The sequence below is a fragment of the Ursus arctos genome, chromosome X (assembly GCF_023065955.2).
Source record: "Ursus arctos isolate Adak ecotype North America chromosome X, UrsArc2.0, whole genome shotgun sequence".
Lineage (NCBI taxonomy): Eukaryota > Metazoa > Chordata > Mammalia > Carnivora > Ursidae > Ursus > Ursus arctos.
Genome location: NC_079873.1, coordinates 41,586,254 through 41,600,631, shown reverse-complemented (window position 1 = coordinate 41,600,631; position 14,378 = coordinate 41,586,254). Strand labels below are relative to the sequence as shown.

Genomic DNA, 14,378 nt, shown 5'->3' with positions numbered 1-14,378 from the left:
CAAAATCCTAAGAAGACACAAACTACCAAAATGGACTTAAAAAGAAAATAGAAAATCTGAGTTAGACCTCTAACAACCAAAAACACTGAATTAATACAAAAACTACACACAAAGAAAAGTCCAGGCCCAGAAGATGGTGTTGCTGGGGAATTCTACCAAACATCTAAAGAAGAATTACTACCAGTTCCTCCTAAACAACCCCAAGAAACAGGAGATATAAGAACAGTTACCAACTCATTCTATGAAGCCAATATTACTCTGATACCAAAAATAAGGATATCACAAGAAAATTATAGTCTGGTATCTCTTAAAAATATAGGTGCAAAAATCCTCCACAGAATACTAGCAAACCAAATCCAGCAACACATAAAAGTATTATACACCATGACCAAGTGGGGTTTGTCCCAGGAATACAAGATTAGTTTAACATCCAAAAATCAATTCATGTATCAAACCATATTAATGGAATAAAAAAACAAAAGCCACGTGATCATCTCAATAGATTCAGAAAAATCATTTGACGAAATACAACACCCTTTCATGATAAAGCACTCAATAAACTAGGAATAGAAAGGAGATTCCTCAACTTGATAAAGGGCATCTATGAGAAACCCAAAGCTAACATCATACTTAATGGTGAGAGACTGATGCTTTCCCCCTAAGATCAGGGAAAAGACAAGGATATCCAACTCTTCTTTAGAGGGTGGGAGATCTGTAGTGTAGCAATATATAATTCATATAACATTGCTGATGCTTTAGGACAAAAACCCTCTATTCTCTGAATAAATTCCAAACTCTTTGCCATGATCTGCAAGGCCCTGGTGATCTGACTCCTGTCTGCCTCTCCAAATCCATCTCTTAAGAAATATTAGTATAGGAAATAGGTATTGAGTATCTATGATACCATAGGTGTGGGGTGATCAGAGTAGACTTCCTTGATAGAGTGACCAACTGTCTTTGTCTGTGACTGAGAGGGTTCCTGGGATGCAAGACTCTCCATATTAAAACTGGGCAAATCTTAGGAAAACCAGAATAAGCTTTTGACCCAATTCTTAGAAGACAAGGATGTCCAACTCTTGACACTACTATTCTACTTAGTACTAAAGGTTTTAGACAGGGCAACTAGGCAAGAAATAAAATAAAAGTCCTCCAGATTGAAAAGGAAGAAGTAAAACTATGTGTATTAGCAGATGACATGATTTACATATAGAAAATCCTAGGAATCCACACAAAAACTATTAGAACTAATATACAAGTTTAGCAAGGTTCTGTGATATAAGATCAATAAACCAAAATCATATGTATTTCTATATCCTTGCAATGAACAATATGAAAATGAAATTAGGAAATTCCATTTACAACAGCATCAAGAAGAATAAAATGCTTAGAAATAAATTTAACAAAAGAAGTACAAAACTTATATTCCGAAAACTACAAAAATGTTGAAAGAAATTAAAGGTCTAAATAAATGAAAAGACATCCCATTATTTTGGGTTGGAGGACTTAGTATTAAGATAGTAATACTCTGAAAACTGATTTACAGGTTCAAGACAACTTCTGTAAGAATCCCAGCTGGCTTACTAGTGGAAACGGACAAGCTGATTCTAAGATTTATAAGGAATTGCAAAGAACCCAGAATAGCCAAACAATCTTGAAAAAGAAGAACAAAGTTGGAGGAGTCACACTTCCTAATTTCAAAATGCACTACAGAGCAACAACAATCAAGATAATGTCGTACTGGCATAACGGCAAACACGTAGATCGATGGAATAAAATTGAGACTTCAGAAAACAACACTTGCATTTATAGTCGTTTGATTTTTGACAAGGATGCCAAGATAATTAGGTGGAGAAAGATTAGTCTTTTTAACAAATAGTGCAGGCACAACTGGATATCTACATGCAAAACAATGAAGTTAGACCCCTAACACACACTAACAACAAAAATTAACTCAAAAGGAATCAATAACCTAAGAGCTAAAACTTTTAAGGTCTGCAAAGAAAATCTTAAATCTTTGTAACCTCAGATTTGGCAATGGTCTCTTAGATTGGACACCAAAAGCGTAAGCAACAAAGGAAAAAATAAACCAGACTTCATCAAAATTAAAAACTTTTGTGCCTCAAGTGATACCAACAAGAAAATGAAAAGACAACTCCCAGAACAGATGAAAATATTTGCAAATTACATATCTGATCAGAGACTTGTATCTAGAAAATATAAAGAACTCTTACAACTTAATAATGAAAAGCTCAACAACTAAATTTTTTAAATGGGAAAAGGATCTGAATAGACATTCCTCCAAAAAAGTATACAAGTGGACAATAAGCACATGAAAGATGCTCAACATCATTAGTACAGAAAAATGCAAATCTAGGGGCGCCTGGGTGGCTCAGTCGGTTAAGTGTCTGCCTTCAGCTCAGGTCATGATCCCAGGGTCCTGGGATCGAGGCCCACATCGGGCTCCCTGCTCATCTGGGAGCCTGCTTCTTCCTCTCCTTCTGCCTGCCACTTCCCCTGCTTGTGCTCTCTCTCTCTCTGTCAAATAAATAAATATTTTCTTAAAAAAAGAAAAATGCAAATCTAAAGCACAGTGAGATACCACTTCACACCCATTAGAATGGCCATAATAAAAAAAATAGTAAGGGTTGACAAGGATGTAGAAAATTGGAAACCCTCATACAGTGCTGGTAGGAATGTAAAATAGTGCCATCACTATGGAATATAGTTTGGCAGTTCCTCATTGAGTTCAACACAGAATTACCATATGACCCAACAATTACATTCCTAGGTATACACACAAAATAATCAAAAATAGGTGTTCAAACAAAAACTTGTACACAAATGTTCATAGCCACACTATTTCCAATAACCAAAAGGTCGAAACAATCCAAATGTCCACCAAGTGAAAAATGGATAAAGAAAGGACAGTATATTCATACAATGGAATATTATTGGTCAACAAAAAAGGAATGAAGTACTGATACCTAAAACAATATGGATGAACCTTGAAAACACTATATGAAATGAAAAAGGCTAGACACATAAGACCACACATTGTATAATTCCATTTATATGAAATGCACAGAATAGGCAAATCTATAGAAACAGAAAGTAGATTAGTGATTGCCTAGAGCTGGGAAGGATGAGGGAATTGAGAGGTGATAGCTAAAGATACAGGCTTATTTTTTTTTTTCTTTTTGGATTCTGAAAATGTTCTAAAATTTATTGTGGTGATGGCTGCATAACTTCAAATATACTGAAACCTTTCCGTATATAATGTGTGAGCTACACACATTAAATGGGTGAATTGTATGGTATGTAAATTTTATCTCAATAAAGCTGTTCGCAAAAAAACCCACTTAGAATAATGTGTGATTATAGTGAGTTCTCAATAAATGTCAGCCACTAGTTCTAGTGCTATTATTAAGGTCCATTCCACTGAACCCTGAATGAAGGCAAGAATGTTTCTGGTATTTTGTGAGGATTTCCCTGCTAAAGTCAGAATTATAAAAGAAATTCAGAAGAAAATAATGCAGGGAATTAAAGTCAAAATACACAGAGAAATCCCAGGAATTTCATTTCAGCAAGAAACTAAGTAGGGATAAATGCTAATCTGGTTTGATTTATTTTGGTTAGGTAATTAGAAGAGTGTCCTGTGGACCTAACATGTTAATTTTCTGGAATTCCCCAACCTTTTTCTCTTACCATTTGGCATCCCTGCTTAAGCCTACCATAGCTATCTAGCTAATTTATTCTTTTCTTTCCTGAAAGTAATTCCCACCGGAATGAGGAGAGGCTATAGAAAGGACTCATTCCACTCTCTAACTCTTCTAATAATAGTTTTCCTACGGGTAAATCCTTTTTCTAACCCAAATGATAATACTTGTATCTACTTGCAGAACCTGTGAACAGTTCCCTGTAACATCTGGAAAACATAGGTTTTTGGCCTAGAGAGATAATTTCTCTCCAGTAACAAGGGACAAACCTCTCCCAAAAGCTTCTAATGAGATAAGCTGACTGGCAAGCTATCAGCCAGCTACTGAGCATCCCCTGAAAAGTTGCCCCCACAATCTTAAGCAGACTAGCTCAAACAGGGACTGAATTACTAAAAAAGAGAAAAGATGAGCACAAGATCTTTTGGCAAACTTCCCGATGACAACAGCTCTTTCAATATGCACACGCCATGGAAAGAGAGAGAAGAGGCCTATATCACTTCAGCAACCACAGCTGGGCCCACCTCAGCACCCAGCGGTTAATGTGGTAATCACCACTGTGGCTCACTAAACATGTTCTCAATGGGGGACAAAAGGAGGTCAAAGGAAGTCACATACCCTCCTTTACCAACTAAAACACTGCCATCTGAGTCTCCTCCTTACTCACCTTTCCATATTCATCTCATTGTTTTTGGCTAATCCAAGAGCAGATGTGCTCCCTTTTATCTTCTTGGAAACATCTTTAACAAACTCTTTATTGGCTTCTTTCTTGAGCTGGGCAGGTTGAGTTTGAGAAGCCTGCAAAAAACATGGGGGTGGGGTTGGCAGGGGAAGAAGGAAGCAAGGAAATCTAGAGAACCACAAATTACATAATAGGTAGCACTTTTAGGAAAGTTCTGACCCACATCCCCACCTTGGACACCTTGTTTGGGTGTTCCCAGGAGTAATAATCAAAACATCCCACAACCAGTGTGGCACTGGTGCCAACCAATTACAATGGAAGCTAGCAGTATAGTAGTACTGCTACATATTAGTCAAATAGCAGCCTTAAGTGATTCCAAAATACACATAATGTAATTCTGATCTCCATGTCACCTATACTGCCTGGCAAATTCCCAAAAAGATTTTTTGTTAATACCACATTCTACTTTGACTCCATAAGATATTCAGGGGGGGGGAATGTAATATAACTGGCTTTGCTACCTGGCTATACCAAGATCAACTACCTTTTCAGGGTAGGCCTCTAACACAACACTATCTGTGATACATCTATCTCATCATTGAGGGGACATTTATTTAACATGGGGCTCTGGGGAGCTCCACCATAAACTCTTAACCATGGGGCGCCTGGGTGGCTCAGTCGTTAAGCGTCTGCCTTCGGCTCAGGGCGTGATCCCAGCATTCTGGGATCGAGCCCCACATCAGGCTCCTCTGCTGGGAGCCTGCCTCTTCCTCTCCCACTCACCCTGCTTGTGTTCCCTCTCTCGCTGGCTGTCTCTCTCTCTCTGTCAAATAAATAAATAAAATCTTCAAAAATAAATAAATAAATAGACTCTAACCATGACTAATTCTATCAAACAGAAGAGATCATGAGATTGTGAATAACATCAATAAAAATAAATTTAAAAGTTATGCCTTTAAAGTGAAACAAACTGAACCTAATTATACTTCAAATAAATACCATAATCACACTAAGGGAAAAAGAAAACAGAAGAAAATACAAGAAACAACTAATTCAAGTAAACAAAGTTTTGGACTATATACCCTCAACATACACATCCTCAGTCAGGATGGGTTTGTGGGGTGGCAGAGAATATTGCAAATAAATCTGGAACTCTTTTTAACAGGTTTATTATGGTGGTATGGATGAAGTAATTTTGAAACCCTTTTAGATGTGTTATAGTACTGAGTAAATGTGTTGATGTCCTCATTGTAGAAGAAGGAACATACAAATATGGATTGGGGAATGCAAGGGAAAACCCTGTATATTGGAATAGGAGCTGTGCAAATTCACGATTTCTTAAATAAGTGTATGTGTATATATATACATCTGAGTATATAGGTATATGTATACCTGTGTGTGCATCTGTGTATATAGATGTATGTATATGTATAAGTACACATATATGTATATGTATATGCGTATAAAAGATTTGGTTTAGACAAAAATCATCACTGAATGCTAAATCTAGGGTAAATTTTGATGAAGAGGAGGTTATTTGCAGGCTCTTAGGAGTGTGTCCCACACACCAATGATTAGTTGCAAGAGGAAAAAAATAAACAGTAATTATACAGTGGGAAGCCAGATAACAGCTTGACTGGGTGATCAAAATTTAATATCACCAGTGAGGGAGAGATGGACATCACGTGCCTCCAAATGTGATATCCTAAGAAGGACAGAGTATCACCTACACAATATTCCAACCAAGAATGTATAACATCAATCTAGTCACATGCAAATATCAGACAAACACAAAATGAGGAATGTCCTATTTTTAAAAGGGTGTTAGGTGGGACTGTATTCTTCAAAAATGGTAATGTCAGTGAAAAACAAAGAAAGGCTATGGAAATGTTCCAGATTAAAAGCAGCTAGAGACTCTGAAACTAATAATACATTATATGTTAATTAATTGAATCTAAATTTAAAAATATGTGTATTTTTAAAAAGCAGCTAGAGAAACAAGTAAATGATACTGCACTGTATCCTTTACTGGAGGGTAAAACTACTTATAACATTGACCTTATACGGTCAAACAAAAAAAATGGAATACGGATAATAGATTGCATAAAAATATTGTATCAATGTAAATTTATAAAGTTGTTAACAGTACTGTGGTTATATAAGACAATTTCTCTGGGGAGCCTGGGTGGCTCAGTCAGTTGCGCATCTGACTCTGTTTCAGCTCAGGTCATGATCTCAGGGTCCTGAGAGGGGGCTCCACGCTCAGCAGGGAGTCTGCTTGAGATTCCCTCTCTCCCTCTTCTTTTGCCCCTCCCCCTGCTCACACTCATGCTATTTCTCTCTCTCTCTAAAATAAATAAATAAATCTGGTTTTTTTTTAAATGACAATTTCTCTGAGGAAATATACACTGAAGTACTTAGGAGTAAAAAGCCATGACATATGTAAGCAAATGGGATAAAATGTTAACTATAGGCTAATCTAGGTGAAAAGTATATGTATATTATTTGTACTACTTTTTATTTTTGCAACTTTCTGTAAACCTGAAATTATTTCCAAATGAAATATTTAAAAAATACGCCTTTGTATCATCAGATCATGATAAGCAACTGCAATCCAACAGGGAATTCTTTCTTAGGGCTTCAAGCCATCTACCTCTACTTCTCAAATAGTTTGGCACCGTTTTCATTTTAACTTCTTACCTAAAGTTTTACAAACTCCCTATATGTGCAACTGAGATTCAGAATAAGAAAAGAATTGCATTATTGGCAGGAGAGAGGTAGAGATCCCAACACCCAGGGTGAAATTCTCTACTTGCCATATGTGAAAGTTCAAAGCACTAATATTCTCAAATCTAACTAAGCACAGGGGAAGGGACCTTAATCTGCATTTCCTTACAACTGTTTCACCAAAAAAATAAGAAAATTGTGTCCTACTGACACAAAATCACTTAGGTAAACATGAATATAGACCCTATCTCCTTGTCTACTGGCTTAGGACCAGCTCTTACACATCAAAAGTCTTTCCCATGCTGGAATGATAAAGGCGAGGGGAAGACAAACACAGCAGATTAATTAAAACAGATCAACTCTTTTGACATGCCAGGACCTCACTGGTGAATGCTGAGGAAAAAAACAGATGTGTGAACATGGAGACTTAGTATGTTGACAGGAATACAGACAGGAAGAAGCAAATAATCATATAGGGAACCCCCAAAATTCAGAGAGAAAGGAGCCCTCACCCCTCAAATAGATGAACTCAGACATCTGCAGAAATGCCCAATCCTAGGAATGGATTAGGCACATCGTAATGATGGAACTTTCTCTGGAAAACACCAAAGACCATTCAAGGTTACCAAAGTGAATCTTCAAAACTTGAATGCAAAAGGGAATTGGGCTTTCTGAGTTTCTGGAAAGCTAGAAGCAGAGCTACAGCTCAGAAATGCCTTGCTTCTCCCACTTCCACCCTGGATACGGATGTGGCCTAACAGATACTGCATTCAGTTGGAGAACCAGAAGGGCTCTGGATGATATCTGCATGTATTTCCTGTTAGTTTGTGTTTGTTCTTCATGAGTGGCAATATAAAGTTCGTGAAAAAAAAGGACTGAGACATAGCAAGAAATTATCTCATATGCTGTGAGACCTTGCTTTATACAATATCACCGTTCTTCCATCAGGGACTCTGGGGGCCAAGGGAAGCTACACTAACGTGAGCTGCATCTGCTTCCAATTTGTGTGGCTACCTTATTTCAGCCAAGTTTCTAGATCCATGGTTAAATAAGTCAGGAAACAAATCTAGCCTTACAGGTCTGTGTGGGAAGGGTCTCTTTCAACCAATCTACAGTAAATCTGAAATTATTCAGAAAGCTGTAACCTAATCACTTATGTTGTAATCTGTATGGGGAAGACTATGTTAGTACAAAGATGGTCACATAGCAGCATCTAAAGAGCAGAGATCCAAAGGAGAGAACTTTGCCGATGCTTAACCAACCCTGCTCAAGGGGGTAAAATATTATCTAGTAGATACAAGTATTCTGGTAGCTACAGAGGACACTCTATCATGGAGGGCAGGAATAGTTCACCAGGGTTCTCTGTATTCTAGATGAAACAGATTTTGAAAGCAACATTGGGCAAGTCCTGATCTGTAGACATAATTATGGTATCTACCTTATAGAAATAAATGAGGATTAAGGGAGTTGATATAGGAAAAAGCGCTTAGAATAGTGCCAGGCACCTCGTAAGCCCTCAGGAGTCACCAGTTATTATTCTCTAAGACCAAAGATTATCTTTGGCCCAATTCTACATTCAATTAGTAACAGTTTAACTATCAATTCTGGGTTTTGCTGGTATCTAAATAATACCAGAAGGGAGTAAACTCAACAATTCTCATCAAAATTGAGTTTCTCAGTCTCCACGGTTGAAGACCAGATCATGGAACAGTGATCCCCAATGGTTCTGTACATCAGGGGGCATTTTTTATTGTCACTACAAATAGGTTGCTGCTGGAATTTAACGCCAGGAGCCAGAAAGGTTGTGGCTGAGAACAGTCCTACACAATAGAAAAACTACTGCACCAAATGCCCATAGTGCTTGAATTGATAAACACTGCCTTGAACTACAATGAATCCACCAAGATACTTACCTCCAAGGCCTAGGCAGCTAGTTGAGCCACAACTGGACTTAATCTAAATGCAAGATCCCGTAGCTCTTATATTTATCTACAATTTCATATCTGTTAATCACTCTGTCTGCTGCTTCCAGAAAGTTCAACCAGTTAATCCAGATGCTATGTGCCAGCAGAAGAGTTTCTGCAGCTTCTGAAATTGGATCATTGATTCCAAGTAAAACTGGCTCTCAACATTCTAGAGAGGGTCAGGGTCTGGTAATCCAGAAAGATCCCTTAAGGAAGAGGTTATCTCAGCCATATGCAAAACCACAGCAGGGGATTGGCCTAGCATACTCACATTGGTGAGATCTTCAAAAGCTGATCTCTTTTTGCATCGTCTCTTAGGTGAAGATGAAGAGATCTTTGCTTGGTAATTCTCCCCTTCCTAAAAAAGTGAAAGAGGTAAATGAGTACATCCAATCATGAACACTTTTCAGGGGCTTTGGGTCATCTTTGGAGCTCAGGGACCTCCAAGCAACTGGAGATGTATATAATAAACCCCAATAAACTACAACAAAAGGAAATTTTGGCACTCACTGCTGCTTAGAGAGTCCCTGAAGGAGGTAATCATTGATCATGGGGACAAAACTAGGATGATGACTTTCAGTGTAACCCCTAGAATGAGCAAAATAGCTTGGTAAAGCTAGTTTTCCCTCTTAGTTCTCTCATCTTTATGGTTATCTGATCCAAGATTAACCACCACCACCACCACCCTGCATTCCTAGTCATTCCTTTAATACGGATGCTCTCAAATTTCACTTCAAGAATTTAACAAATATTTAAGTATCTCTTATGTTAAGTATTTAAGATATCCCCAATAAGGACAATAACACACATATCTAGATACTCGTCCAGGATCACCTCTTTACTAGCTGTTGACCTTGAACAAATTGCTAACTCTTTCAGCCTCAATTTGCTTATCAGTAAAATTGGAATGATAACCTACTTTATTTGAGGATCAAATGAGAGAATACATATTTTTAAAAGTCTGTTTAGAGGTGCCTGGGTGACCCAAATTTTGTGTTTTAAGAAAGGAGTTTGGTAATCCATATTAACCTCTAACTGTTAGTGTCTATGAAGGAGAGGTAGTAGACAGGAGGAGAGGTGAATATTTTGGAGCAAAGGGGCTTTCTTTCTAGGTATTGTTTATCTGTGCATGCCTTACCCAACTCCCCATTTCTATGGGGCTACAGGTTAGGGGTAAATCACACTGTATGGCTCTTCTACTCACTAACAGTTTTTCTTTGGTGAAAGCCTCCTAAGTATCAAATTTCCTCTATGAAATGAGAACCCTGCACTACTTATATCAGGGAGTTGCTATAATGTGAAGCAGAGCATTAGGGTCACACCATCTATTTGCTCTGTTCTTCATCTACGTCATGAATAGTTAGTACATGACACAGTAAGTGATCAGAAGTTTAGAGAACTGGATTCATAGTACAACAGACCAATCTAGCACAGCAGAGCAATCCTGAAAGAGGCAAGAATTACTTCTATTTTTTAATTGATTAAGCTAAGAAATCAGAAAACTATTAGTCTTTTATCTAGTTCATGATAAATAAGCCTAGTGGAAATAATTAGCAAAAATAAAATGTTTGGTGGTTACACAAATCTCACAAATTAGCTAAGAAATAAACTGTCAGTCTGCTATCCAATATCCATTTAATATTACCAGTAGAAATAATCAGCCCCAAATAAAATTCACAGGTAAAACTGAACTCAATAAAACTTAGATTTACAAAATGTGCCCCCAGAAAGCTGGATTTGGAAAAATAACTGCCACAAAAGAAAACTTATTATGACAGAACTCTAATCAGCAAATTCGAGATAGACAAAAATCTGATCAATGTATCAAATCTTTCTTGCCAAATTTATATTTAAAAAAACATTTAGCCCCTCCATGAAAATCATTTTAGTAAAACAAAAAATGAAAATGATTAGAAAATGTTTATCTATGCTGAGAGAAAACCAATCAAGGAAATTAAATTGGCCTAATGATGTTTGCTCCAGGAAATACTCCCTTAATGACAATTCATCAGTGTAGTAAAACTCTAATTAAAATATGTATGGTGATGAACAAAGAACATCCCAGGTTCGGAATGACAGTGTCAAACTATCCACAAGGTCAAAACAACAACATCAAAATGGACCCCTTCTTCAAATTTAATAGCTATAAAAAGCATGATAATACATTTGTTGACCTAATCTTCACAGTCTGCCCAGGATGCACTAAGCAGCCTCCCAGCAAGGTACTTTGAGCATCTCCCAGAAACTAAGATTACAGACATGATCATTAACGAGAGGTGAGTATTGTTTGCTTTTGAAGGTTGTGAAGGACACCCTTCATCTCAGCTATGCATTTATGGGAAAGGAGGCTTCACACTTAGAACCCAAGTTCTAATTTGCTGTTCTTCTTAAACTACAAGGGCTACCACTCCTTCCCAATTTCTCAAATTAAACAATACATATTGAGAAAGATTTAGGGGTGAGGATCGGGACTGAGGCAACACAGGAAGAAGCTACTCGAGACACTGTTGGGAGAGACAGCTTGCTCTAACCTTTTCAGATTGGCCATGATCACTAGGCACAATTTTGCTAGACTGCGATTTCTTAGTCTCGGGTTTGGAGGTTCGGGATGGTAGTGGCAGTGGCATTTCTCACAGGTTCGGCAGTGTCTATCCAGATAGGGCTGTAATCAGAAGGGGACTCTTCAAAACACCATTCACCAGAAACATCGCAGAATTCTCTAAAAACTCCCGAGAATACCCAGTCTCTCTATAGCATCTCTAGAAGAAAATATACTTTGAGTTAGGCAGATCTGTGTTTAAGTCTTAGTTCTACCACAATTAACCTTGGGGAAGTGACAAACTCTTCCGTTATCTCATCTGTAAAATGGAGATAAGTATACCTACCTCTGCAGGGCACTGTTCAAATTAAACGAGACATTCTATCTAAAAAGCCCAGCACAGTGCCTGTCATCCTCTGTGGGCACTGGAACTGTGGCCGACCACTAGTTTAGGCCTGGGAACGGTGGGAACAAGTCACATGAGTGTTTAGCATTAAAAATGATCAAGAACATAACAGATCATATAGTATGGAAACCAGCTGGAAGGGTTAATGTTCTTTAAAAGGCACAGGGTCCTGGCACAGCAATTACAAAGATGCTACAGAGAAGATGCAAGAATACACTGCACATACACGTATGCACGCTAGGCCAGAGTATTCAAAGACTGTGTTCAATAAGAAACTGTAATGCGGTTCCAGAGACACCTGGGAGGGGGGAAAAAAAGCAAAAGATGAGATAACAATAGAAGGAACTAACTTATTGAAAATCACTTGACATAAAAATTTAACCGTCATTACAGCCCTTGGGAGAGTCCTATCTTTGTTCCATCTCGGTGGGGGGCCCCATTCTACATTCCTTAAGGTTCTTTTTTGTGAGACCTCAATAGTTAGGATACACTTACATGTCTTATGAGCAAATGCATTATTAGGAGGAATCAGTTTTGGATATACAAGAGACCCCTCCCTTCCAACCTCAGCCACATTCAATCTTCAAATTCAAATGCATTTGACAAAGAACAGGCTCCTCTAAGCGAGACCCTAAAGGCAATGCAACAAGTTTACCATTCCCTACCAAATATTTCCAGCAATGGAGATATTAACACAAATCATGCATCTTATAAGTACTCACATGCACAGATCTAAATGTAGCATAAAAATGTGTGAATGATTCAATAAAAGTAAATACCAAGTACTACAGAAACACAATGGAAAGTCAATAATCTTGTCGGGGAAAGGGGTGGGAGAAGGCTTCATAGCAGAGGTAATATATAATCTAGACTTAAATTACAGAGAGGTTCCCAAGTAGACTGGGGCGCTTTCCCGGCAAAGAAAGCCTGAGCCCAGGCAGAGGCTTGAACATGTCGAGCACAGCAGGTGCAGGGACACCCCAGTTGTCTGGAGTGTGGAGTATAAAGACCGTATTGGGGAGGAGTTAGAAAGGGGCTGAATGCTAGGCTGGGGCCAGGCTGGTAAGAAAGGGAAGCAGAGAAGACTGCAGCTTGAGGGGAAGGTTCAAGAAAGGAGAAAGGCTGATTTTGGATGAAAAAGTATTAAACATTTTGTCAAAATTTGGTCCAAAGTGAAAGGCTGTATAGCGGTAGTGTAAGGAGACAGATTTTTTAAAGAAGCAGATTTTTTAAAGAAGCAACTGGGTTTCTAAACCAGACAACTTAGCATCTCTGAGCCTTAATTTTCTCATTTGTAATAGAGGAATACCACTATTTACGTGCAGAAGGATCATATGGCTCAAAAGTAAATTTGTATGTGCAAAACCTAACCCACAGTAGGCCCTCAAAATAAGTGGTGCATCTTACTTTCCCCCACCTTCCGCCAAATCCAAACCTATTTTCCATCTCATCTTTCCAAACTCAGCCAAGCGGCAATAAAGCCAAATTGGGTGCACCCGCACTTAACTGCACTGTATGAAAACCACTTACTCTGCTGTTATTATTCACACCTTGGACAATTTTTTTTTATGGATGACCAAAGACTCATGCTCTGAAACTTTTATCTTTCAAGGGGAAAGAAAAAATAGACTGGACTCAACAGGCTAGAAAACTTTCAGCTGATGACATCACAGGGTAACTAAACCTCAGCGAGAATAAGGTTATTCAGATGATATTCATATACCACCTTCATTATCCCGAACACTAATCAATTCCTTTGGGGGGATACACACAGTGACTCAAGTAACTAATTTCTCTACCATTAGGAAGGGGGAGGGGATTGACACCACTAAAAACAAGCTTTCACTAAGGGACATTCAGAAGAACATTCTTGACTTCTACCACCTACAGAATGGGGCCTTACTTGGGCAAGAAAATTTGAATGCTTTCCACTTTCCAGACTTCCCATCTTCCCTACATACACACTGCTCAGACCCCACTGAGCATCCCAGGGCTGGGGCTAAAACCTCTTCAAAGAGGGGCAAGCTGGCTCATTTAGAAGCCCAGCTGCTTAGACTCCAAAACTATAGATCAAGACAGTCTACAGGAAACAACAGCAACTTCATTTTGTATCTAAAAGCAGGTTACAGACAGCAAGACACTGGGGAGAGAATGCAGTATGGTGTCCATGAAAGCAGCACTGGGCTGGGGAGGATGTCTAGGGTCTAGCTCTGACTCTGCCCCTGGCTGGCTGGATGATGCTAAGCAAGTCCCTTTTCCCTCCCTAGGCCTTTGTTTCCCCACCTAAGAAAATGAGGCAATGGAACCAGCGCCTCCTAGCTATTTAAACCATGATCAACAGACCAGC

The 14,378-nt window shown here is 38.5% G+C and overlaps 1 protein-coding gene across 3 annotated transcripts in view; it reads right to left on the bottom strand.

Annotated features, from left to right (window-relative positions):
- Window positions 1-14,378, bottom strand: part of CCNB3 (cyclin B3) — a 61,975-nt gene that overhangs the window by 36,716 nt on the left and 10,881 nt on the right. For all 3 annotated transcript variants that reach the window (XM_044389408.3, XM_026513436.3, XM_057311530.1), the window contains exons 2-4: window positions 11,618-11,748; window positions 9,358-9,444; window positions 4,381-4,511 (exon numbers count right to left, since the gene is read on the bottom strand). In XM_044389408.3, the coding sequence (XP_044245343.2) occupies window positions 4,381-4,511; window positions 9,358-9,444; window positions 11,618-11,713 (314 nt within the window). In that variant the 5' untranslated portion in view covers window positions 11,714-11,748. The remainder of the gene's footprint in view (window positions 1-4,380; window positions 4,512-9,357; window positions 9,445-11,617; window positions 11,749-14,378) is intronic.